At 40.2% G+C, this 26,292-nt stretch overlaps 1 protein-coding gene across 16 annotated transcripts in view; it reads right to left on the minus strand.

Moving 5' to 3' along the window:
- Positions 1-425: 425 nt before the first annotated feature.
- Positions 426-26,292, minus strand: part of ARHGAP24 (Rho GTPase activating protein 24) — a 552,828-nt gene continuing 526,961 nt past the window's right edge. For all 16 annotated transcript variants that reach the window (XM_006079368.4, XM_044945686.1, XM_044945692.1 and 13 more), the window contains 5 exons: positions 12,908-13,040; positions 11,793-11,866; positions 9,160-9,281; positions 7,051-8,128; positions 426-1,443 (listed from right to left, as the gene is read on the minus strand). In XM_006079368.4, the coding sequence (XP_006079430.2) occupies positions 1,200-1,443; positions 7,051-8,128; positions 9,160-9,281; positions 11,793-11,866; positions 12,908-13,040 (1,651 nt within the window). In that variant the 3' untranslated portion in view covers positions 426-1,199. The remainder of the gene's footprint in view (positions 1,444-7,050; positions 8,129-9,159; positions 9,282-11,792; positions 11,867-12,907; positions 13,041-26,292) is intronic.

Raw genomic sequence — 26,292 nt, forward strand, 5'->3', positions numbered from 1 at the left:
AAAAACAAATTAGAAGCCAGATAGTTTCTTCCAAACTGTCTCCTCCTTCTCCTGGTCCCTGTTCCCTCCATCACCTCCCTCTGGCTTCAAACTACCTTTGCCAGCTCTCGTTCGGAAAGGATCCTAGATGACAACAGAACAGTCAGCCTGAGCAAAAGAAGAATATAAGGCACGTACTCCAGCAGTTTCACTGAGAGAGATACGGTAATACTATTTCACTGTTTGCATTTCCAGAGGGCAGTTCAGGGCAGGGGGAGGTTGGTAGGGGGACAGGAGCTCAACGTGGACACCATAATTAGCAAACATTGTTTCTCAACTTCCCAACGGCAGGAAGAATTTTCTCTCATAACCATCCAGCAGAAAGAGTAATTCAAGGCATGACTACTTAAATGCTCTTTTTTTTTTTTTTTAATGATTTTCCCCCCCCCCCCTCTAAAGTGCATCCTGCATAGGAGACATGCGTCTATGGCATGGGCAAGACAGACCAGGGGACTTGAGAAGGAGAACTTTTTACTTAATCTAAAATTTCCTGTGTCAAACCATCTCATCAAGAAAACTGAACAGTGTCAAGGGCAGAATTCATAGAGTGATTCAAAGTTTCCTGGGGATTCCATCATATTTTATAAAATTATTTACATTTCTCTTTTTGGTCACGGCAAGGTCTATCAGCACAAACAGCACAGCCACAAAGTATTCTTTTGATTTTAATAACTCATCTCATATATATTTTTATATATTTATATATCTGCTTATCTCCGTTTCCTCAGCAAAAGGGGAAATAAAAATATTGATCTATAAAATAAGCTGATGATAACACAATGCCAAAAATAGCTTATGTTAAGTGCAAGGGGTGAAGCTTGAAAGCAAGCTAAATTGCAATGACATACTGATTTAACATTTTAAATACAAGACTGCCAATAAAATAATTCTTGAGATACGCTTCTTGTTTTTAGTTCACTTTTTAAAAACTACTCTATATACACATATCCAGTTGTAACACTTAACAGTAGCATTATGGGACATGATACAACTTTGGTACACATTGAAGATATGGGTGGGTAATGTCTATAAATGATATGCCTTCCCCAGCTAGAACTCTGTACAGCCAGGTGACCAGCCACCTGGTCCCATATAATCTTCCCACCAGAATCCCCAGAGTCCTTCCCAGGGCCACTCGAGACAGCAGGAGAGAGAGCCCCTCACTGGATCCATATCGTGTTTCCTCTCTCGGTTCTCCTGGGTTCCACTGTCAGCTCCCCAAACGTGGAAAAAAACTGCTCCATCTCTTTCTGAAGCATGTCATTTCTTTTCTCTGCATCTTCTTTTGCCCGTTCAGCATTTCGCATTTTGATTTCTATCATTGTGAACTTTTTCCTTTCTTGATCCAGTTCATCGTGGAGGCTCATCATTTCTGTTTCCAAAGTCAAGTTTCGCTGTTCTAAGCTGCACAGGGTGGAAGAAGGAATAAGACATAAAGTAATTTTGTTTTTTGAAATGTAAAAAAGATTAAAAAAATATTTCCTAAACTCTGTCTCTGCAATGCTTTGGAAACTGGAACGAGCCCTTTCAAATCAGTGAATCAAGGTCCACTGATTAATACATACATACATATATTTTCTTCTTTTTCTTTTTTTTACTATTTCATAACATGATTCACCATCATTTCTGCAAGACCCCAAGACCTCTCTTGGAAGTACTTCATTGTCATTTGATAGTGAATGAGTGAATTTCAGCACAAAGAAGCCAGAGACCAGGGTCATCACGCAGCACAGAATTTGGCAGAAGCAGGAGGGAGCCCAAAGTACAAAGCTTCCTGCGTCATTAAATGTAAATTTGTCTTCACTAAAAGAAAGAGGAAAGTCTGATAAAGTTGTAGAGAAAATAGGGCCATCAAATTTGCTTTCTACCAAAGGAAAAAGAGTGACAGTGAAAATGTCATTGCTAGAGAGAGTAAGTCCACATTTAAGAATGGACTTAGAAGGGACTATACAGCATCCCTCTTATAAAAGTGGTTCTAAAAGTAGCCGCCTTACATTAACAAGAGAAGTAGAACTTACATGTGTTGAATAAGTAATTCACCTGACATTTTGTGACAACAGAGTCCACTTAAGTAGCCTGCTAGCTGCAATTCTGTCTTCCAAGTTAAAGTATCTTAAGATCACTATACAGTAAATTCCCTACATACAAATGAGTTCTGTTCCAAGACCACATTTGTAAATCCAATTTGCTTGTAAGTCCAAGAAACAAAGTTAGCTGAGGTATCCAACTAACATAATTGGCTATATAGCACTGTACTATAATTGGTTTATCATACTTTTCACAGAAATAAGACATTAAAAATACAAAAAAGAAAACATTTTTAATCTTACAGTATAGTACCTTGCAAAGTACAATAATACAGTACAACAGCGGGCATACAGGGTCTGGTATCAAGTAAACAGGCAAGAAGAATTATTGCCTGGAGGAGGGAGAGGAGGTAGGAGATGGTAGAGCTGAAGGATCACCAGCAATAGGAGTCAGAGGCAAGTTGCAATTTTGCTCACACCTGACATTAATGGGATGCACATCTGCATCTTTGAAAGTTTACAACTGGAAGGTTCCTATGTAGGGGACTTGGGCTTCCCTGGTGGCTCAGAGATAAAGAATATGCCTGCAATGCAGGAGACGTAGGTTCAGTCCCTGGGTTGGGAAGATCCCCTAGAGGAGGGCATGGTAACCCACTCCAGTATTCTTGCCTGGAGAATTCTATGGACAGAGGAGCCTGGTGGGCTACAGTCCATAGGGTTGCACAAGAATTGGATATGACTGAAGTGACTACGCAGCAGCAGCAGCAGCATGTAGGGGACTTGCTGTATTTTATATATTGATAGCTGTGTTTTTTTAGATGGCTATATAATTTTAGATAATTTCCTAAAAAGTAGAGTTTTCTCCATATTCACTAAGTTCCAAAACACAACTTATTATTGCTGTTGCTCAAGGAGGAACATTAAGCACTTCTTTATTAGATGATATGTGTTGGTAATAGCTGGCATCTTAATTTCTCCTGTTATGCGTGGAAGTTGCAAGGGTATGCTTGAATTTGCCATGCTACTGAAATGTGAGAGGCTAATGCACACTTAGCACTCAAAAATCTGATTATTCTAATAATTTTCAAATTAAAATCTCAATTATTTTTCTGCTCTGAAATAATGAGTCCCATATGTTATTTCATCCAGATAATCATAAGAACACTTAAAGATGAATCCACTCTCCCTTTGTAAGCAACTAAGATTAAAAAAAAAAATCACATTCTTTAATTAGTTTGGAAGGCCATTTTGATCACACGATCACGTGTTTTACATTAAAAACCTGGTAATGTGCTGGTTCTCACCCAGAACTATTTCCCAATATATTCTCTTTACTTTGTAAAGCTATTTGTTTTAGAAATAAAAAAGTTGGAAGAAACTCAACCTTTGATATCAAGGAAGACTATCCTTTAAAAATATACTAATGCATTTGTACATATCAGGCACCTGTATGAAACTTCCTGGGATCTAATGGCTGAGTTGAAAATAGAAGAAACCCCTCCCATTGCAAGCACAGACTAATGTTGGAAAAATATGTTAGAAAAATATTTTTAAAATACAAAGTTAAAAAAATAAAAGAGCATCTTCAGGTATCAGAACCAAGGAAGAAACAAGGTTAGAACAGCAAGTGAAAACATACGAGGGGTATTTGTCTCAGATAGAAGCCCTAGAAGCTGCGACTAGGTTTTCACTTTTCACACAGGGAAGAGGACATCTCCAGTATAAGAGAGACAGAAGGCTGAAAGTGACTCAACTGAGAGCTTGGAACATCAATAGTCTTTATGGCAAAGAGACTGCAAAAACTCTACTCATGGGCTGAGTGAGGTGACAGAATTGAATCAGAAGAGGAAATAAATAAATGAGAAAACAGCTTTGAGAAAAACTACCCAAATGCCTCATGGAATGAAAAAAGATGAAAATTTAATATAAAAAGGTGAAATTAACAAAGATGGAGAGGGAGATTGGACTAAGAAGGTCCAACATACTTTAGTAAGGGATGTAGAGAGAAAATTCAGAAAATGGGGGAGATGAAATAAACAAAAGAGGAGATGTACTCTTTTGTACTCCAGGACTGAAAAAATATGTCTTCAAATAATTATACACAAAACTTGAAACAATGGAAAATATATAGCAAGGAGTTATTAATTAAAATAGAAATTATATAGGAATATTAACATCAGAAAAATATTTGGGGGCAAAAAGCAATATTACTATTATTTTATGATAAAAGGATCAATTCATTAGGGGGATATAAGCAATTCTGGACTTGCATTCATCTAGTTGTACAGCCCCAAGTTACTCAATATAAAATATAACAAAATTATAAATATAAATAGATAAATCCAAAAAAATTAGGAAATTTTAAGAAAGCTTTGTTAGAAATTATAGATCTAGCAAATAAAATTTAGGAGAAATGCAAAATATTTGAACAGCTTGATTAACAGATTTGATCTATTGGTCATATATATAATCTCAAACCAATAATAAGATAATACTTCTTACCAGACCAAATGACTGATATCTATAAATGAATTGATCTGACCACAGTATAATAAAGCTAGAAACTAATTTGAGGGAGGGAAGAGCATTAAACTCACATGTTTAAAAACTAAAAATCATATATATCAATGATACATAAATAAAGTAATATCTATTTATTTCTCCATGATCTATCTATCAAGGGATGTATGTATATATGTACACACATATCTATCATCTATCTAGCCTCAATACTTGTAGAGTTAAAAAGGAATTGAAAGAGAAATATATAATTTTAAATAATAATGATCAATAATTAGAACAATCACTTCTTATACTGCTTGGCTTGGTCATATGGCAGATCCTCTACCCTGTTTTATCATGGACCTCTTCCTTTGCTTGTCAAGCGGGTAAAAATGCCAATGAAAGAGGCCAATGAGATGACATTCTGTTGAAACGTTCTTTTATCAAAGTCTCTGAAATGCACCACAGACTCAGAACATAAATGTAACACCAATGTTCTCATAAATGAATGTGTACATTTGCAACTGTTCAGAATAATATATGTTCTATCTTAATTCAAGTTTCAAGTGTCATCTCTTGCTTTCCACTGCTAAGTGCTAATTTACCATCATGCATTGGCAGCAATTCAGAGATTTGGTAGCCATTGGTTCCATAAACTACATTCAGAAAGAAGAGCAGCCTTATAAGATGATAACGCTCTTTTTTCTTCTTATTTAAGTCTCCTGTCACTTGGCATTATTTAGAAAAATTCAAACCAAGCTTCTGTTTCCAACAAAGTAATTTTTCAATCTAACGTGTAAGTATTTTTATTTATTTTTCCATAGCTCTTAAAAATATGTATCTTTTGGCTTGATAATTGATAAATGGATGGGAAACATTAAAATACATTAAAAACAATAAAATACAACTTTATATATAAAGAAAACAACCATGTGTGGTTTAAGGCCATGGAAGCAGTTGAACAGGACAAAGATGTTCACGTACTATGAGGATCTTAGAACACGAAGGGGTCTACCAAGGCTGTGCCTGGGACTGGGGCTGAGGCCCCTAGAGGGGCTACTTCAGGCTGAACTGAGCCTCAGACCTGCTCTTAAGAGTGCAGGGTCCTTCCCCTATACTACACTGAAAGGTGAACAGAAAAACAATCAGTTTTGTAATTCCTGTAACTCTGGTGAAATTGTGGAGTGTGGTGATATTCAGGTTTCCAGCGCAAGGCTGTACTTGGGGGGCAGCAGCTCCATTTTCTGTATTGCTGCCTCTCAAGACCTTGGAGCATCTGATAGTCAGGGGCATTGTCAAGGCAGTATGCTCAGCCAATATCCTTTATCTTTCCCAGGTTACCTCCTTGAAGTTGCTAAGCCAACTCCTCTCTTGGATATTTTATAAGAAGATGTCAACTGGTATCACTTGGGTTTCAGCACAATGGTTTCCTTATAAATCATATTTTTTGCTCCCCGTTTGTGCTACAAGTTTCCTGTCTATATGACTATATTTCACGCTATCACTTTTCTCACAAACTTGCCTGGATTCCAATCTCAGAGTAAAAGCCAAAGATTAAGATGATCTTGAAGGTTCTATGGTACCTCTCTGAGCTCCTTGTCCATCCCACCTCAGGGCATTTCCACTTCTGCTGGGTATCTGCATCATTGCTTCCTATAGGGCCCTACACTTAGAATTACCCTCAGCAACACTTCTCACCCCTCTTCCCTGCTTCAGTCTTCTACTTAGCATAGGATCAGTTTACTTATTTATCTCTCTCTTCCAGGGGACTGTGAGCCTGTTCCACAAGGGCTGAATTTTTGTCTTCTTTACTCACTGCTGAATCCTCGTGGCTTGGTCTGAGCCTGGGAGAGAGCAGACAAGCATTCACCCCAAGCATTCAACCATGGAAATAATGAACAACAAAGATCTGTTTATTTTCCAACTTTTCTTTACTCTCATCATCCTCTTCCTGTGATAACAAACTCCTTGTTCTCCAGACATCCCTTCCCACTCCTCTCCCCAGCTTTTGAACCTAAATCCATGCTTTTACTAATAACAAGAGGTAGAATTACTGAGCATCTGCTCTGTCCTGGGGACAATGTGTAATGATTTCTTAACACGATTTTGAGGTTGGTAAAGAATCTGCCTGCAACGCAGGAGACCCGGGTTGGATCCCTGGGTTGGGAAGATCCCCTGAAGAAGGAAATAGCAACCCACTCCAATATTCTTGCCTGGAGAATCCCCATGAAAGAAGAGTTGGACACATCTGAGCAATTTTCATCTTGAGGTAGATTACTACTAGAGTTTAAAAATTTTCACATTGGCAAGCTGAGACTCACAGAGATGAAGTGAACTTTCCCTGAGTCCCACAGCTTACAAATGTCGAACGTAGGACCTGAACCCAGGTCTCTGACTGGAGTTAGCGGATTTAACCCGGGCGAGCCTCACAGGAGGCTTGTCGCACCCTCTCTGGCCACTAGGGGCTCCAGGTTTTCCTCACCTCTTTATCCTGGACTCATACTCTATCTTCTGTTTGGTCATTTCCTGTTTCAGGCTGGACACTAAGCTGTGCAGGGCGCTGTGGTTGCTGGTGGTGTTGCTAACGAAGGTCTCACTGTTGTCGCTGCTGCTGGTGGCCCGACTACTGCGGCCGCCCACACTCCTCCGGTCGCTTTTGTTTTCATAGTCCGCGGGGTGGGCGAGGTCGTCCTGCGGGGGCCCATCCAAAACGGGGTCCTCAAAGTTCCCACCGTAAAAGTCTTGCTCCGGGCAGGTGGTGGTGGAGGAGCGGCAGGAGGTGGAGTTCTCGGGTAGGGAGATCTCACAGGAGGAAGTGGACCAGGTGGCGCTGTCGACGCTCTGCTTGTCGTCGAGGCTCATCGCCGAGAACTGTTGGTGGACGTTATCGTAGGTGGAGAGCCTGTTGTGCTGGCCCGACTCTCCTGCTTGCTCTTTCTGCTTATTATCCCTCAGGGTCACGTAGCCATTGGGCAGCCAGCTCATGCTGCGGCCATTCCCGGGGTTCCCCAGGGTATCAGAGTTCAAGATGCCCATGCGCACGGTTCCGTTCTGCACGCTGTGGGTGCCCATTTTGGTACCAGACCCCTTCAGGGAAGAGGTCCTTCTGGCCTGTAAGCTCCCATTGGGAGTGGTCTGGGCTTTCTCGAGTGCTTCAGCATTACTGCTGCTGAAGGACCCATTGGTGACAATTCCACTGCCCTTGTTGAAGGCGGGATTCTTTTTGACCATGAGAGGGGGGCTTCTAGAGACATCCAGCTTGTGGATGCTGTTCCTGGGGCTGTTGGTTTTGCTGCCTGGCAGAGCTGTGGGGGATCCATTATCCGTGCTGCTTCTTTGGGGAGACTCAGGCTTGTCCCAAGAGCACCGCCTTACGGGACTGTCCTTGGTATTATTGTTCTCCTTGTTCTGTAGCTGCCCCATGAGGGCTTTTTTCTGAAGGTCATTGTTGTTGTTGCTCATGCCATCCTGGGGCTTGCTTTGCAGCTCTGCATCTTTGGGGAAGAGGCGATCATGTTTGCCAATCATCACTGACATCAGCTGTTGGACCACCACAGTGCCTGGAATTGCAAAGAAAGCAAAGGCGTATGAGCAAAACAGTTTTGATTTGTCTCCTATTTTGAAAGTGACTTTTAAAGAGCCATATTTAGGTACACATTCAGCATTATTATTAGCAGTGCGAAACTATGTTTTTCATGATAACAATAGCAATTGTTGTTGTTTGGTCACTAAGTGGTGTCCAACTCTTTTGTGACCCCATGGAATGTAGTCCACCAGTCTCCTCTGTCCATGGATTTTCCAGGCAACAAGACTGGAGTGGGTTGCCATTTCCTTCTCCAGGTTAGGGAGACAAGAGCAATTGCAGCTAAAAACTTCTTGAACATTTAACATGAACTGTACTAAGCACTTTACTTTTGTTAGTTTAGTTGGGTTTTTTAAAATTTATGAATAGATACTGTTATTATCACTATCTAATAAAGGTTAAGTAACTTGACCAATGTCCCAAGCTCTGAAGGAGAAAAAGAAGAGCTTAAAACCAGAATTAACTAGCTCGCCAAGACCTGCACATCAGTGCTGCTACTAATGCCCACAAGAAAGAATGGTACTCTAGCAAGGACACCTGCTGAAAATAAATAGAAGTAACCTTTCATTGTGATAAATAATTTGAGGTATCTTGTAGTATAAAAAACAAGAAATTCTTCATGTTTCAACCCAAAGTAAATAAGCAGCATTGTCTTAGAGGCCCATGTTTTCTGCCTCTTGAAGTCAGTCCAAAAAACGAGAACTAATAAAAATATATTAACTTAGAAGCATAACTATTTGAGGTTTCAGAAAATTGCATCAAACTCAGAAAGTGAAGTAGACTTTTCCAGTTCTTGTGTGATATTTTACAGATGATTTATGCAAGTTCTGTTAATTCTCATGAAAATATGGAGGAAATGCTTAGTAACTTATGTTTAGTAAACTCCTCAAAAAATGCCTGGCTCTCAAAAGAAGGTTTTACATTTGAAGAACTTGAGTCCATAAATGAAATTACCATGGGTTTACTGACTGTTCTTCTGATGACGATATATGATAGTAATTCACTTACCCTCCATAATGGTCAAGGGATCTTCCACTTTGGGACGCAGGATATTAGGGCCAAAGACAGTGGCCAAGTTCTGCACACTCATTTTGTTAATTCCTGAATAGGACTGCACTTCATCCAAGAACCTGTTGAGTAAAAGAGTATGAACAAAACACAATGGGATCAAATTTGTCAGTGGAAAAAAAAATGGGTTATTGGGAAATTTATGAACTGGAGTCTGTTCAAAGATGATCATGGACACACAGTCATTTAGAAATTCAAACATCTCTCTGCCAAATGTGAAGAATATATATTGCAAATTTTTAAGTATCAGAATCATAAGAGATCATATAAAGTATCTGCTCTGGCCTGGCTTGGTTTCCCCTGTCAGTCACAGGAACGAGTGTGTTTGGATAATGCTATTGTGGACTTGAGATTCAAGAATATGAATTTCTTTCTTATCTCTAAGTAAATATCCAATTTATATACATATTTAATTGGAGAACTATAAAAATAAGCTTGTCTGGTACAATCTCTTATTTCTGAGAAGAGGAATCAATCCCCCTTGTGGGTAAATTTGTGAGCCTCAAATTTATAGTCTATTAAAAAAGTGACATCAAACATGGTTTAAATTAAAACCTCGGTTCTATTGATATGAGAAACTGCAAACACAAATTGTTTTAACTTGTTAGGTGCTAAAGAATAAGAGCCATGCAACAGTCCTTTCCTGGAATGATTTTAGTAGCAGAGATTGTTTCTGTAATCTTTCAGCTTTTGTTCATTTCCCATCCCCTCTTCAGTACTACAAGAGCTTCTATTAATTCATGGCTTATTGATTGTACTAATGAGACAAAGAAGCAAGAAAAATATTTTTAGAAAACTTACTTTGTGTGTTATTTAAAATAATATATTTCATTCTGTGCCAGTCATGGTGCTAGCTTATTAAATTCTCATAGCATCTCTGAGTGAGCTAAATACTATTATTATCTCCACTTTACAGATGGGACACATGAGGCACCAGAGAGGTTAAGAAACTTCTCCACGGACACAGAGTTAATAAGCGGAAGAACTGAGACCTGAACCCAGGTGCTCTTACCCTAGGGTCTGGGCTGTTGACGACTATCTCATGAGTTTCTAAAAAGGTGCCTATTTCCACATGTTCACTACTCTTATACATCCTAAATTACAGCAAAATCAAAGGGCAAAAAGTCCAACTACCATTTATTATTTGAAATAGATGAAATTAGTAGTGTGGTGTGCTCACTCAGTTGTGTCCAACTCTTTGCGACCCCATGGACTGTAGCCTGTCAGGTTTCTCTGTCCATGGAATTTTCTAGGCAAGAATACTGGAGTGGGGTGCCATCGCCTTCTCCAGGGGATCTTTCTGATCTTGCTCTTCCTGTTGTCTGGCAGATCTTTTACTACTGTGCCACCTGGGAAGCCTTTATTAATCATTAATCTCTTTATTTAAATTTAATATGCTTCATGTATTTCCACTATACTCCAATAACATTTTTAAAAATAAATTCAATGTGTTTCAGTCATATATACTTGATTTCTTAAGTAGCAACACAGACATGGGACATGCCATCCCTGGCCTTAAACATGGTCATTGACAGAGAGTATTTTGAAGCACAATTAGTGTTCTAGCAAAATTGAGTTACAATGTTTTTTTCAGTGAGCCTTGAGAAAAATGGGAACAAATAATATATTAACATTCATCATATGTATAAATATATATGCATATAAAATTTTTAAAAATGTATTGGAGTATAGTTGCTCTACAATGTTGTAATAGTTTCTGCTGTATAGCAAAGTGAATCAGCTATCCATATACATATATATCCCCTCTGTTTTGGATTTCCTGCCCATTTAGGTCACCACAGAGGATTGAGTAGAGTTCCCTGTGTTACAGAGTAGGTTCTCATTACTTATTTATACATAGTATCAATAGTGTAATATACTTTAATTTTTAAAACAATCATGTGAAATGTGTGTTTTCACTACCCTTTTATCTATTAGGACTCTTAGTCTCAAAGAGGAGAAGAAAATTGCATAAAATCATGTAAGAAGTCAGTGGTAGAATCTGGACTCCTAGATAAATGATTCTCACGCCAAGATACAGGCTCCTTCTGTTAAACAATGGTACATGGTACACGTACAAACAACTTTGATGGAAGTTCAAAGCCACATATCTTCAATATGTAGAGGTCAGAGAGACTTCAGAAACAACAGATTACAAAATCAAGCAATTTTAGTCCTCAGAGAAACCTTTGAGATCACCTTGTCAAACCTCTTAACTTTACAGAGGCCAACACTGGAGCTCAGAGCAGTTAAGTGATTTTTGTTGTTTTGTTATTTTAGTCACTAAGTCATGTCCAACTGTGACCCCATGAACTGCAGCCTGTCAAGCTCCTCTGTTCATGGGCTTATCCAGCAAAGAATACTGAAGTGGGTCGCCATTTCCTGCTCCAGGGGAATCTTCCTAACCCAGGGATTGAACCCGCGTCTCCTGCATCTCCTGCATCGGCAGGCGGATTCTTTACCAGTGAGCCACCAGGGGAACCCAACTGATTTTTATTCATTGTCAAAATGGACTATTGTCAGTGTAAATACAGTCTTTTTAAATTCCATTTTGTCTTTAGGACAATTCTTACCTGCAAATATACTTGAGAAGGTTGTAATTGACCACTGGCAAACTCTTCACTTGCTTCGCTAATTCTTTAACACCCTGAGTATAAAGAAGAGAATGCATGTTATCTAAGTGTTGACCTTGGAATGGAAGCACATGGGAAATGGGCATGCAGTTTTTTGTTTTGTTTTGTTCTTGTTAGTTTCGCCTATTACCAGTGATGGATCCTGTCTTAAAAACTTGCCACTATCACAGAGAGCATTTCAGAAATATTTTCGAAAGATGTGAAAGCATCTCAAATATCTCTGTGAGTACTATTTGTGGAGAAACAGATTTAACATTTTTAACATTTGTTCACAACTGACTGAAAAGGAAAAATAGCCTTATTTATAGTTAGGTTATTTGGGGCTTCCCTTGTGGTTCAGAGGTTAGAGCATCTGCCTGGAATGCGGGAGACCTGGGTTCGATCCCTGGGTCGGGAAGATCCCCTGGAGAAGGAAATGGCAACCCACTCCAGTACTCTTGCCTGGAGAATCCCATGGAGAGGAGCCGGGTAGGTTACAGTCCATGGGGTCGCAAAGAGTCAGACATGACTGAGTGATTTCACTTAGCAAACCACAAAACTTAAACTTAGTAGCCTTAGGGTCCTTCCAATCTTTAGCATTTAGGGGGCAGTGTGGCAAGGAGTGCTGATTTCATTTCTTCAGCTCTACTTTCCTTTTTAATGAGAGAGAGGATTATAAATGGGACCTGTGTTAGTGAAAGTGAAGGTTACTCAGTTGCGTCCAACTCTTTGCCACCCTATGGACTATACAGTCCATGGAATTGTCCAGGCCAGAATACTGGAGTGGGTAGCCTTTGCCTTCTGCAGGGTATCTTCCCAACCCAGAGATCGAACCAAGGTCTCCCACATTACAGGCAGATTCTTTACCAGCTGAGCCACTAGGGAAGCCCAAATGTAAAAATCTAACTGTGTAAAAATCTAACATGTATAAAAATCTAACTGTGTGTAATGTCAATACTTAGCATAGTGGAAAACAATCCAAAAACAGGGCAAAGGAAAATTTACAGGTTAAAGACAAGGAACACTGACAAACCCCCCAAATAATAGCATTTTAAGAAATAGTTGCATTGACTTACAGCTTCCTCTTCTTTGCTGAGCAGTTTGGCACAGGACAAGAAGTCTTCATACTTGGCATAGGGAATAACCGGTTCTGGGAGTTCTCGGAGATACAGTTTAAGAAGTGATGCCACTGTGTGTACATCCGTGTTGCTGTGGGGATAGAAGTATGAAGATTTTATACTATTTGATTAATTTTTCATCAAATATACATCTAAGAGTCAGACTTCTGTATTCTGTTGGCAATTAAATTAGTCAGTCCAGCTTTCAAGAGGCATGTACTTAGGTAACGCCTATTAGATGCTACCACAGGTGGGGAAGAGAAGGACCTAGAGGGACTTGGAATCCTCAGTGTGGTTTGAAAATATTCAAAAGTGCAAACACTCATCTTTTGTGTGTATCTGATGTTAAGCAAGAAAGTTACTTTCATAAAACAATGAGAATATATGTACCAGATTTTAAATAAAACATAATGCAGCATACCCCGAATGCCCAATCTACATATGTGTGTGATCAGTTATCTCCAACTCTTTGCGATCCCTGTCCCACCAGGTTCCTCTGTCCATGGAATTTTCCAGGCAAGAATACTGGCATGGGTTGCCATTTCCTACTCCAGGGGATCTTCCTGACCCAGAGATCAAAGCTCTGTCTCCACATCTCCTGTATTGCAGGCAGATTCTTTAACCACTGAGCCACTGGGAAAGCCCTATGTGTATATTAATTAATACAAAATTAATTATCTCTGGATCCTAAATTCATTTCTTCTTCTCTAGAAGACATTGGTGATTGGTTATAGACACATGAAGTTTAGTATGGCATGTTCTAGCTTTTTAATAAAGCTCATTTTAAAGATGGTTGTTCTCAGCATGATTGCTTGTCTAATAATCTAAGATAGCTGTGAATCCTTAGAGTCTTTTAGAAAGCAAAGGGAGGTGCTACAAAAATAAGCACTGAAAACTCAATGTGTCCTTTGTGTAATACGCAGAATTTATTTTTATTTTCTGCTGAATACCAGAGCAGCAGGATAATCTGCTGAAATATTAATTTATATTTTTTCTCTGTATCCCCTGTTAATCCATGAAGATGGCTGACAGTAGAGATAGTAAGAGGCAGTTGTTTGTTTTGGGGATTTTTTGGTTTCCTTTTGCTTTGCTTCTTGGGGGCTGGTGGGGAAAAGGAGCATGGGAAGGAGAGGTGGTGGTCAGGGGGAGGGTGAAAGGTCAATTGATTCCCAGGAAGTGGGAAGAGCGGTGGCGAGCAAGACCAGGGATTCTGTAAGCTGTGGGAACAAACACTCCACTCCCTGACTCTGCTTTGGGAAGTACTGAGTCGCTGAAAGGTCTTCCTTCAGAAGCTGGGATTCAGGCACTGGGACTTCCTGCCTCTGTGACTATTCTCTTGCCCCAAGGGTGACATAGAAGCAGAGTTGAGTTCATAGTTCTACATGGACTGAAAAAACGGGCATCTCAGTTCTCAATTTTGGACTCTCAGTTTGATTTCCTCAACTATTTCCCCCGCATCTATTCCGTAATGGAAATTACAGAAAACACAATGGCTAGGACCCTAAGGAGTATTCTAGCCTGCTCATAATTTATAATCTGGTGGGGGCAGGAGACAAAGTAGATAACACAGGTGCATGCAGGCTAAGTCCCTTCAGTTGTGTCCGACTCTTTACAACCCAAAGATCCAAAGGATCGTAGCCCGCCAGGCTCCTCTGTCCATGGGATTCTCCAGGCAAGAAGACTAGAATGGGTTGCCATGCCCTCCTCCAGGGGATCTTCCCTACCCAGGGATCAAACTCGTGTCTCTTATGTCTCCTGCATTGGCAGGTGGGTTCTTTCCTGCTAGTGCCACCTGAAAAGCCCTAATAATACAAGTCAGTCAGTCAGTTCAGTAGCTCAGTCGTGTCCGACTCTTTGCGACCCCATGAACCGCAGCACGCCACGCCTCCCTGTCCATCACCGACTTCCGGAGTTGACTCAAACCCATGTCCATTGAGTTGGTGATGCCATCCAACCATCTCATTCTCTGTCATTCCCTTCTCCTGCCCTCAATCTTTCCCAACATCAGGGTCTTTTCAAATGAGTCAGCTCTTCGCATCAGGTGGCCAAAGTATTGGAGTTCCAGCTTCAACATCAGTCCTTCCACTGAACACCCAGGACTGATTTCCTTTAGGATGGACTGGTTGGATCTCCTTGCAGTCCAAGGGACTCTTGAGTCTCTCTAACACCACAGTTCAAAAGCATCAATTCTTTGGCACTCAGCTCTCTTTATAGTCCAACTCTCACATCCATACATGACCACTGGAAAAACCACAGCCTTGACTAGACAGACCTTTGTTGACAAAGTGATGTCTCTGCTTTTTAATATGCTATCTAGGTTGGTCATAACTTCCCTTCCAAGGAGTAAGCATCTTAATTTCATGGCTGTCGTCACCATCTGCAGTGATTTTGGAGCCCAGAAAAATAAAGTCAATAACACAAGTATCTAACTGCAAAGTGTGTGAATGATAATAAGGAAAAGTATTGGGTGCCATCTAATAGCAAAAAAAGACTAATTCAGGAGTTGAAGGGCTTCTCTGAGGAAGTGATGCTGAGGCTAAGATGTGAAGGAATGTAAGAATGAACTGAGAATGAAGAATAAAAGAAGCCATTCTGATTAAAGCAAGGCAGGTAAACAGAGCCCAAAGTGGGAAATTGACAATAAGCTAAGGGAGAACAGAGGTCAGAGGATGAAGTCTGAGCAGAGGGGAGCATCCTCAAAGACCACAGGACTTCATCTACCTCAGAATTAGACAGGGTAAGGGCTGAGGTTTTCCATTTTAACATCGAGCCAGTTGGGGCTGGTAGGATATACTGTCAACCATTTTACAGATGCTAAAATGATGGGGGTGTTCTCACAGGACCTGTCTTTAACCAATTTTATTCTTTTCATAATTATAGAAATGAATTTTTTTCTATTAAGTTTCTAATAGACAATATAGAAACCATCTTAAAGGCTAGTAAAGAAAATAAAAATCATGTTTCTGGGACATCTTGAAAACTGTGTTCAAGTTCACTTATTCCTAAAAATACTTTCTAAAATATTTTTTGAAAAGATATACATAAAATAGTCGTAATGGTAAAGCAAAATAAAAGACACTAGTTTTTTTTTTTTTCTTTTCTGGTAAATTACTCTATTTCATACAGTCCAAAGCCCCCCTGTGTTTCTCTAGATATGCAGTAAAGCATCAGACGCTTGAAAGCACAGTCACGAGTATTAACAGAACCACAACCTAGGGCAGGATATGCAGTGACATCTATTATTGCAATTGAGGATTTCCATTTTTTGATTCCATTCATATCTAGCCCACTCTATTCCAATCCAATCCACGACTAGGTTGTTGGGTTGTGTTGCCTTCAAAGTTAATGCTCCTTCTAGTAGCGTTAGAGAAAAGCACAGCAAAGAATACCAAAATAATATAAAATGAGTATAACTTCAATGGGGCTTCCCAGGTAGCTCAATGGTAAAGAATCCATCTGCCAGTGAAGGAGACATAAGAGACTTGGATTTGATCCCTGTGTACAGAAGATCCCCTGGAGAAGCAAACGGCAACCCACTCCAACATACTTGCCTGGGTAATTCCATGAACAGAGGAGCCTGGTGGGTACAGTCTATGAGGTCAGAAAGAGGTGGACACACCTGAGCCACTGAGCCCATGTGCGTAATTTCAATATGTGGAGTATATCAAGTATAATTTATAGGCTCATATAAATAGAATATATAAAAATGTGAATTAAATGCAATAAATAAATGAGACAATAATGATAAATAAGAAATATATTTTGAAGAAATCTGTTTGTGTTTCCATGATGAACTATTCATTACATTGCCTGTTCCCAAGCACGCTGTTTTTAAGGTAGCTTGCCTGTTGTCGTTGTTTAGTTGCCAAATTGTGTCCGACTTTTGCGCTCCCATGGACTGTAGCCTGCCAGCTTCCTCTGTCCATGGGACTTTCCGGGCAAGAATACTGGAGCGGGTAGCCACTTCCTTCTCCAGGGGATCTTCCCCACCCAGGGACTGAATCCATTTTTCTTTATCTGCTCCTCTGGCAGGTGGATTCTTTGCTACTGAACCACCTGGGAAGCCCAGCTGACCTGTTATTTCCTGTATTATTTTGCTTCTAATGAAGTTGAGCTGTAGCAGTGAGGACCTTTGAACAGTAGGTGGCGCTAAAGCAAAGTTAGACTAATGGCAATGGTGTGAAAACTGTGAAGGATGAAAGAGCGCAGAATCATTCTTCACCCACCAGCAATTTTCTTAGCACCAAAGCTGCAGTAATGCTCCAGGAATAGAAATATCTGAGCTATGAATCAAGATAAGAGATGTGAACCGGGATAACTATTTTATTCCTTCCCTAAAGTGATACATTAATTAGTTTCCAGCATTATAAGTATATACCTATACTCTGCTAGTTATATAAAAATGGTAAGAAAAAAATGACAAATATGTTATTTTTTATTTCAGTTAGTAAAGGCTATTACATTTTTTTTTTGCTTAAAGGCAACAACTTAAAAATTTATGACTTTTTGAGATGCTTTGCTAAATTTAGGTTATTTTGTAGAAATAGAGACTTCTCCCTTTGCATTGTGCTCTCATTTTTAGCTTTGTTCTTTTTCCACTGAACTTCCCTTGTGGCTCAGCTGGTAAGGAATCTGCCTGCAATGCAGGAGACCTGGGTTCAAACCCTGGGTTGGGATGATCCCCTGGAGAAGGGAAAGGCTACCCACTCTAGTATTCTGGCCTGGACAATTCCATGGACTGTATAGTCCATGGGGTCACCAAGAGTTGAACACGGCTGAGTGACTTTCACTTTCCCACTGAATGGAAGAAAACAATTGTTTCAGGAAGACTGGAACATGTTTGTCAGTTCCAGTTCACCTCAGGAGGATCCTAGTCCATCCTCCTTAACTGCCAGTAGGCTACTCACTGCAAGGGGAAATCTGATGTTTCTCTGAAAAATCTCTTTGTATATCCATTCTACAAACAGCTACCTCCTGCATCTAACTCTGCAGCCTTGTAACTCTTACTGAAAACCCCCTATTTTGCCTAATTAATATTTGCTTTAATATGTACAGTCAATTAAGTACATATCCATGGTATGCGTTAATTGCTCAAAGTATCTCATGCGATACACTCTTTGCCTCAGAGAAATATATCATGTCTTACAACTAAGTAAATTGACTGTATTAGAACAAGAGTCGATATACAATAGGGAGTTAAAATCCCTAAACTGGTTAATAATAGTAGTAGTAATAATAATAGCAACAATAGCAGCAGCACACACTTATACACATCTGTCCCTGTCTCAGGTCCTCAGAGTAGCCCAACGAGTGGATCCTTTTAAACTCCACTTGGGTAAACAAACAGGAAACTGCACAGAAAGCAAATTGGAGCTAATCACTGAGATATGAGGGGTTTTGTTTTTTTTAAAGAAGCTCTTTTGAAAAACATTTTATTTACTTATTTTTGGCTGCCCTGGGTCTCGCTGCTGCACATGAGCTTTCTCTAGTTGTGGCGAGCAGGGGCTACTCTCCAGTTGCAGCGCTCAGGCTTCTCACTGCGGAGACTTTTCTTGTTGCTTTCGAGTTCGGGCTTTGGAGTTTGGGCTTCAGGAACTGTGGCACATGGGCTTAGCTGCTCTGCGGCATGTGGGATCTTCTCCCACCAGGGATCGAACCCACGTCTTCCACATTGGCAGGTTCATTTTTTTACTGGACCACTAAGGCAGTCCCAAGGTGGGGGTTTGGGTGGTTTAAAAATCACACTCTTGGTAGAAATTCAAAACTATGTGCTAATGTAAATTCATTACCCAGACCTCAGGTCTTTTTCACTCACCTGGTGGTAAAATCTGTTTTCAGAAATTAAGTTAAAAATTGTGTATGTCATATCCAGTGAAAGCAAAAAGACCATGGCAGGCCCAGGGATCCCGAGTGAAAGAGCTATCAGGCCAGAAGATGCTCTGTAGAATATGTCCCTTAATTGCTCAACAGATGGAGTTTGTTTCACCTTAGATTGGACTTGGACTTTAATTCTGGTTTCTGTGGTGTTTTTTTAAAATCAAGCCTGATTTCCATGTGACTTTCTATAAAGGACCCAATTTTACATCCTTGCAGGTCTTCCTTTGGTCATTTTGAGATTGCTCTATCATTCACTCACCAAATAGTTCTTGAACACCTACAGTGTCTACTGCCTTTCACCCCATCCTAGGTATAACAGACATGAACAACATAGATCTTTTTTGTCCCCCTTGGGCTTATATTGTTAACCCATCATCATCAACTTCCCTGATAGCTCAGTTGGTAAAGAATCCACCTGCAATGCAGGAGATCCTGGTTCGATTCCTGGGTTGGGAAGATCTGCTGGAGAAGGGATAGGCTACCCACTCTATTATTCTTGGGCTTCCCTTCTGGCTCAGCTGGTAAAGAATCCGCCCGCAATGAGAGAGACCTGGATTCAGTCTGAGTTAGGAAGATCCCCTGGAGAAGGGAAAGGCCACCCACTCCAGTATTCTAGCCTGGAGAATTCCATGGACTGTATAATCCATGGGGTCGCAAAGAATCGGACACGACTGAGCAAATTTCACTTTTCACTTTCATCACCATCAACACGTTTCCATACCATGCTTCATTTGTTTGACTTAAACTTTTTCTGTATATTCCAGGTGGAAAGTCCCTGCCAGGTGTGTGGTTGTAAGAAGCTTTTTATACTTCCCAGAATTTGCTTGTTTATTTATAATCTATGTACAATATAGGCCTCTGACTAATCTGGGAAAAAGGAATCTGACAACAATCCCTCTTGCTCATCCTCTAACCCCACTTCCACCTTCCCTGATAAACAGACTCATGCACACAGATAAGGAGAATGCCACAGTGATTACAAGTATAATACCACACAGATCAAAACCTTAAAACTTTTAAGCCTCAAAATTAGAAGTGGGAATTTTTCACTGTGGATACAGAACACATCATAATTTAAGTGACTAAAATGAATTTCCAGTGTACCCACACAGGAAATTTATTACAGTTATTGCAAAGTTCTTTGCAACACATATAGTGAGATGACCTAAGATCTGCTTGGAATTAAGAAAAAATAATGTAATACCCATCAAGTCACAGGGAGAACATATATGAGACTGAAACATTCAGGAGCATTACCAAGATGAAGCCTGCCAACAAACTGTCTAAAACTACACGCTGTTCTGTGCGCCAAATTCACCAAGACATAGAAAAGTGAGTCCAAAGGCAGTAGGCAGTTCCAAACTAAACATTTACAAGAAAAGTCTGGTTCTGTTCTAGCTTTTCTTTTTTTTAAATGTATCTGTCATAACCAGATACCAGTACGCTTTTTGGCAGTGAAATCTGAATCTGGTTAAACTGTCTCGCCTCACTGTAGTTATGTAAGAGTCACTGCTGAATTACATACAACACCAAAGGACAGTTTTATCCGTCTGGACCACACTGAATTAGTGCTTGTCTCCAAGAAGCCTCCAGGCTTAAAAGCGACGATGGCAGAGAACTGCATGATGACCCTTGTATGGACTGAACACGTTTCCCCCAAATTTATATGTTGAAATCTCAACCTCCGATGTGATGATGTTTCGAGATGGGACCTTTGGGAGGTAATTAGGGTTAGATGAGGTCATGAGGGTGGGACTCTGGTTTGATGGGATTAGGGTCTTTATAATAAAAGACACAGGTAAGCTTGCTTCCAACTCCACTTGCTCTTGTGCCCAGGCAAGAGGAAAGGCCAGGTGAGTACAGGGTGAGAATGTGGCCATCTAAAAGCCAAAGAGAGAGTCTTCACCAGAGCCCACTCATGCTGGTATCCTGGTCTTCGACTGTCAGTCTCCAGAGCTGTGAGAAAATAAATTTTTGTTGCTTAAACCACCCCGTGTGTGGTGTTCTATTAAGGCAGCCTGCGTGCATGCGAGCCTGCTCAGTGTCTCAGTTGTGTCCGACTCTTTGCGACCCCCTGGACCATAGCCGACCAGACTCCTCTGTCCATGGGATTTCCCAGGCAAGAACACTAAAGTGGGTTGCCATTTCCTCCTCCAGGGGATCTTCCACCCCAGGGATCGAACGTGTATCTCTAGCATCTCCTGTATTGGCAGGTGGATCCTTTATCACTGAGCCACTTGGGAAGCTGTAATCTAACTCCCAAATCTGCATCTGGTGAGCTTACTTATAAAACCATGAAGGTATTGACAGAGTCCTAGGTAATGAAATGTCATCAGAAAGACAGAAACATGCTTTTAGATAATGTGGGTTTATGGACATGTTGCCAGATTAACCAATGTGACACAGAAGAAAGTGATTCTCAGCCTTGGTTGTTCACTGGAGTCCCCGGAAAGCTTTTTAAAAACACTGATGATTGGTTCTTATATATTCTGATTAAATTAGACTAAGTGAAGCTTGGGCATTGAAATTTTTTAAAGAGCTCCTCTATTCTCCAGGTTGATTCTTAATAAAGAATATGTACTTGAGGTGGAAAACTTCCAAATAAGGAGGCAATTCTAATGTGTAATGTCATATGTTAAAATCTGGCTACTCTACCATCCATTAGAGCTGACTAATTACATACTCATCTCCCCAGTGTTCCTGATGACAAAGGTAGGAGGGATGGTGATGGGAGATGTTGTTCCTGCTCAAACCAAACTGTCACGTTGACATTTTTTTCCTACTTCTAAGTTACTTACACGTATGTGATTACTTATGTGTGTATAGACTTCTCCCTTAAAATGTTAGCTAGTCTGGAAATCAATCCTGAATATTCATTAGAAGGACTAATGCTGAAGCTGAAGCTCCAATACTTTGGTCACCTGATGCAAAGGGCTGACTCATTAGAAAAGACCCAGATGCTGGGAAAGATTGAAGGCAGGAGAAAGGGACTACAATGGACGAGATAGTTGGATAGCATCACTCAATGGATATGAGTTTGAGCAGGCTCTGGGAGATGGTGAAGGACAGGGGAGCCTGGTGTGCTGCAGTCCATGGGGTCACTAAGAGTCAGACATGACTGCAACTAAACAACAACAAATCAGATAACAAGAATATTTGACAGTATGATATAAACCCAACATACCATACACACATATGCACACACATGTGCACACACACATATATGTGTATAAGGTATTCAAAATAAGAAATAAAATACTCTGAGTGCAGGTGTAGGAAGATATTCCTTTGAGAAATCTGAGCTTGATGATTCCACATAATAGAACACTCAAATGAAAATAGCTATATCTCTACATGAGAAAAAAATTCATGGATATTCCTTGATTTGCTATTTCTGACAAATATTTCCCATGGGTAAGTCTCTAATTTCATTCATATTTTGCCACCTCACTCACCTTCTCCTTCTCTGGCCATCATTGCTACCTAATCAGCCCCCAAGCCTTTTTCCCTCTGCTGGCCTCTAAGTGTTATTTTCTGTGTATACACCCTGGCTAAATCCAGGAGGTCAATTATCACTTCTCCACAATGATTATGAGTATACATCTCCATACCAGACTTTTCCACTGAATTCTTAGACATCCTATATCCTCTCTGAACTCTGTATAAACAAAGCTGGATAACAGCAAAAATCTTGCAATAAAATTCTTTCTTTACCATTTTCTCAATGATGAATGGCATCACCATGCATACAAACAAGCAAGAAACCTGGAAGTCAACCTAAATTTTGCTTTTCCTGAGACTCTATATCTAAGAGTGACTGACTAGTGATTCTCAGACTGAGCTGCAGTTTGGAACCATCTGGAAAGTTTGAAAAATGCTAATAACTGGATCCTATATATTCTGATGTCATACCTTATGAATCCATTCCCTCTTTATTGACACTACTCAAGTTCAAGATCATATCACTCACTTCCATTAATATAACAGCATTGGTCTTTTTTGCTATAAGCCTGTCTTCCTACCCTAGACCCCAAACACACATATATAGGTGATAATCATTTTACCAAATACATAATAAGTGACAAGTAAAATGCCTTGTCATATAGCTTTTGAGGCCTTCCCAGGTGGCGCTAGTGGTAAGGAACCTGTCTGCCAATGCAGAAGACATAAGAGGTACAGGTTCAATCCCTGGGTCAGGAAGATCCCCTTGAGGAGGAAACGGCAACCCACTTCAGTATTCTTGCCTGGAGAATCCTATGGACAGAGGAGCCTGGAAGGTCCATAGGGTCACAAAGGTTTGGACAGGACTGAAGTGACTTAGCACGCATGCATGCATAGCTTTTGGATACTACATCTGAATACAAAGGGAGGATGTTTAAGAATATAAGATAAATATATATCACAGAGAAACATACATACATATTTTATAGGCAAGTCATTAGAGGTGACATCATTTAGTCAGTTTGGATTAGTGTTTGAGAACATTGCTTCACTTTATAAATAGCCACACTCTTATTTCTCTAAGTAAGTTAAAAATTTAGACTAAAAAATAAAAATAAAATCCAACGTTTTCCATTACAGCACCAAGGTCATTTCACTGGAGTGGAAAGGCTAATGCAAATTAGACATTCAAAAGGCTTTATGTAGAATATTCAGAGACATTTCCTCACAGCAATATTACAACAGTATAACTCTATTTTAAAAAGGCTACCATATTCATAAATAGGCTTTCAATTCCAACAATAATAAAAACAAAAAACCTAAATAAACCTTAAATTGCTAATAGTAGAGAAGTTCTGGACATCTAACACACAGCATAGTGAATTCAGTCAACAATATTGTATTATTAATGTCAAGTTTGCCAAGAGACTACATCTTAATTGTTCTCACTAAAAAAAAAAATTATAATCATGTGATCTGGTAGATCAGCAAATCTGGAAAACTCAGCAGTGGCCACAGGACTGGAAAAGGTCAGTTTTCATTCCAATCCCAAAGAAAGGTAATGCCAAAGAATGCTCAAACTACTGCACAATTGCACTCATCTCACACGCTAGTAAAGTAATGCTCAAAATTCTCCAAGCCAGGCTTCGGCCATACGTGAACCATGAACTTCCAGATGTTCAAGCTGGTTTTAGAAAAGGCAGAGGAACCAGAGATCAAATTGCCAACATTTGCTGGATCATGGAAAAAGCAAGAGAGTTTCAGAAAAACAGCAATTTCTGCTTTATTGACTGTGCCAAAGCCTTTGACTGTGTGGATCACAATAAACTGTAGAAAATTCTGAAGGAGATGGGAATACCAGATCACCTGAACTGCCTCTTGAGAAATCTGTATGCAGCTGAGGAACTGCAACAGTTAGAACTGGACATGGAACAACAGACTGGTTCCAAATAGGAAAAGGAGTACATCAAGGCTGTATATTGTCACCCTGCTTATTTAACTTATATGCAGAGTACATCATGAGAAACACTGGGCTGGAGGAAGCACAGGCTGGAATCAAGATTGCCGGGAAAAATATCAATAACCTCAGTAATGCAGATGACACCACCCTTATGGCAGAAAGCAAAGAAGAACTAAAGTGCCTCTTCATGAAAGTGAAAGAGGAGACAGAAAAAGTTGGTTTAAAGCCTAATATTCAGCAAACTAAGATCATGGTATCTGGTCCCATCAGTTCATGGCAAATAGATGGAGAAACAGTGGAAGCAGTGGCAGACTTTATTTTTTTGGGCTCCACAATCACTGCAAGACGGTGATTGCAGCCATGAAATTAAAAGGTGCTTACTCCTTGGAGGGAAAGCTATGACCAACCTAGACAGCATATTCAAAAGCAGAGACATTACTTTGCCAACAAAGGTCTGTCTAGTCAAGGCTATGGTTTTTCCAGTGGTCATGCATGGATGTGAGAGTTGGACTATGAAGTGAGCTGAGTGCCGAAGAATTGATGCTTTTGAACTGTGGTGTTGGAGAAGACTCTTGAGAGCCCCTTGGACTGCAAGAAGATCCAACCAGTCCATCCCAAAGGAGATCAGTCCTGGGTGTTCATTAGAAGGACTGATGTTGAAGCTGAAACTCCAATACTTTGGCCACCTGATGCAAAGAATTGACTCATTGGAAAAGACCCTGATGCTGGAAAAGATTGAGGGCAGGAGGAGAAGGGGATGACAGAGGATGAGATGGTTGGATGTCATCACCGACTTAATGGACATGAGTCTGGGTAAACTCTGGGAGTTGGTGATGGACAGGGAGGCCTGGCGTGCTGCAGTTCATGGGGTCGCAGAGTCGGGCTGGACTGAGCGACTGAAGTGAACTGACCTGGTGAGATGCTAGTGAACACTACAACGGCAATCCTGCTGTGATATATATGTTATGGGCTCCCCAGGTGGCGCTAGTGGTAAAGGACCCCCCTGCCAATACAGGAGATCCATGAGTCAGGGTTTCAGTCCCCCAGTCAGGAAGATCCCCTGGAAGAGGACACGGCAACCCACTCCAGTATTCTTGCCTGGAGCATCCCATGGACAGAGGGACCTGGTGGGCTACAGTCTATGGGGTTGCAAAGAATTGGACACGATTGAAGCGACTTAGTGTGCGCGCACACACACACACACACATGCACATCTGTTATATTGAACAAACACTGCATGCCTTAAACTTACAACATGTTTTATGTCAATTACATCTCAATAAAAATAAATTTAAAAAGGTGTTTTCAGTTACAAAATTAATTAACATATATAGTAAAATGAGTTAATATGGCCCTTATGACTTGGGATCCAAGGTCCACTGTTATGTCCAAAGTTAACTTGGAAGTAACATTCAAACACTCATGGTGCATCCTTTTACTATAAATGACATTTTGTGTGTGTGTGTGTGTGTGTGCGTGTGTGCACGCGCTTGTGCTCAATCATGTCCAACTCTTTATGATCCCATGGACTGTAGGTCACCAGACTCCTCTGTCCATGGAATTTTCCAGGCAAGAATACTGGAGGGGGTTGCCATTTCCTTCTCCAGAGGATCTTCCTGAACCAGGGATCAAACCCACATCTGTTTCATCTCATGCACTGGCAGGTGGATTCTTTACCACTGCGCCACCTGGGAAGCCCCATAAATGACATTAATACCATACAAACTCTTGTTATATGCTATGAAAAAAATTTTCCCATACATTTTTCCCATAGAAAATAAATCTGAGGTCAAAGAGTCACAAAGATTTTATTAAACTAAGACTCTATCCATATTTATAATGTATATAATACTTAGAATAAGTATTAACCTAAAGAATTATTTGAAGGTCACCAATGATGTGATTAGAGATAGTCCATTTGCAAACCACAGAGATTCTGCATGTGTATTTACATACTATATATACATATATACATACTACATACACATTAAGGTACTACAAATGCAAATAAGCAACATGTAAAACTAGTCGGTGTGGAAGACATTAATAAGAAAACAAAGTTATA

Source organism: Bubalus bubalis, chromosome 7 (assembly GCF_019923935.1).
Source record: "Bubalus bubalis isolate 160015118507 breed Murrah chromosome 7, NDDB_SH_1, whole genome shotgun sequence".
In the NCBI taxonomy this organism is placed as follows: Eukaryota; Metazoa; Chordata; class Mammalia; order Artiodactyla; family Bovidae; genus Bubalus; species Bubalus bubalis.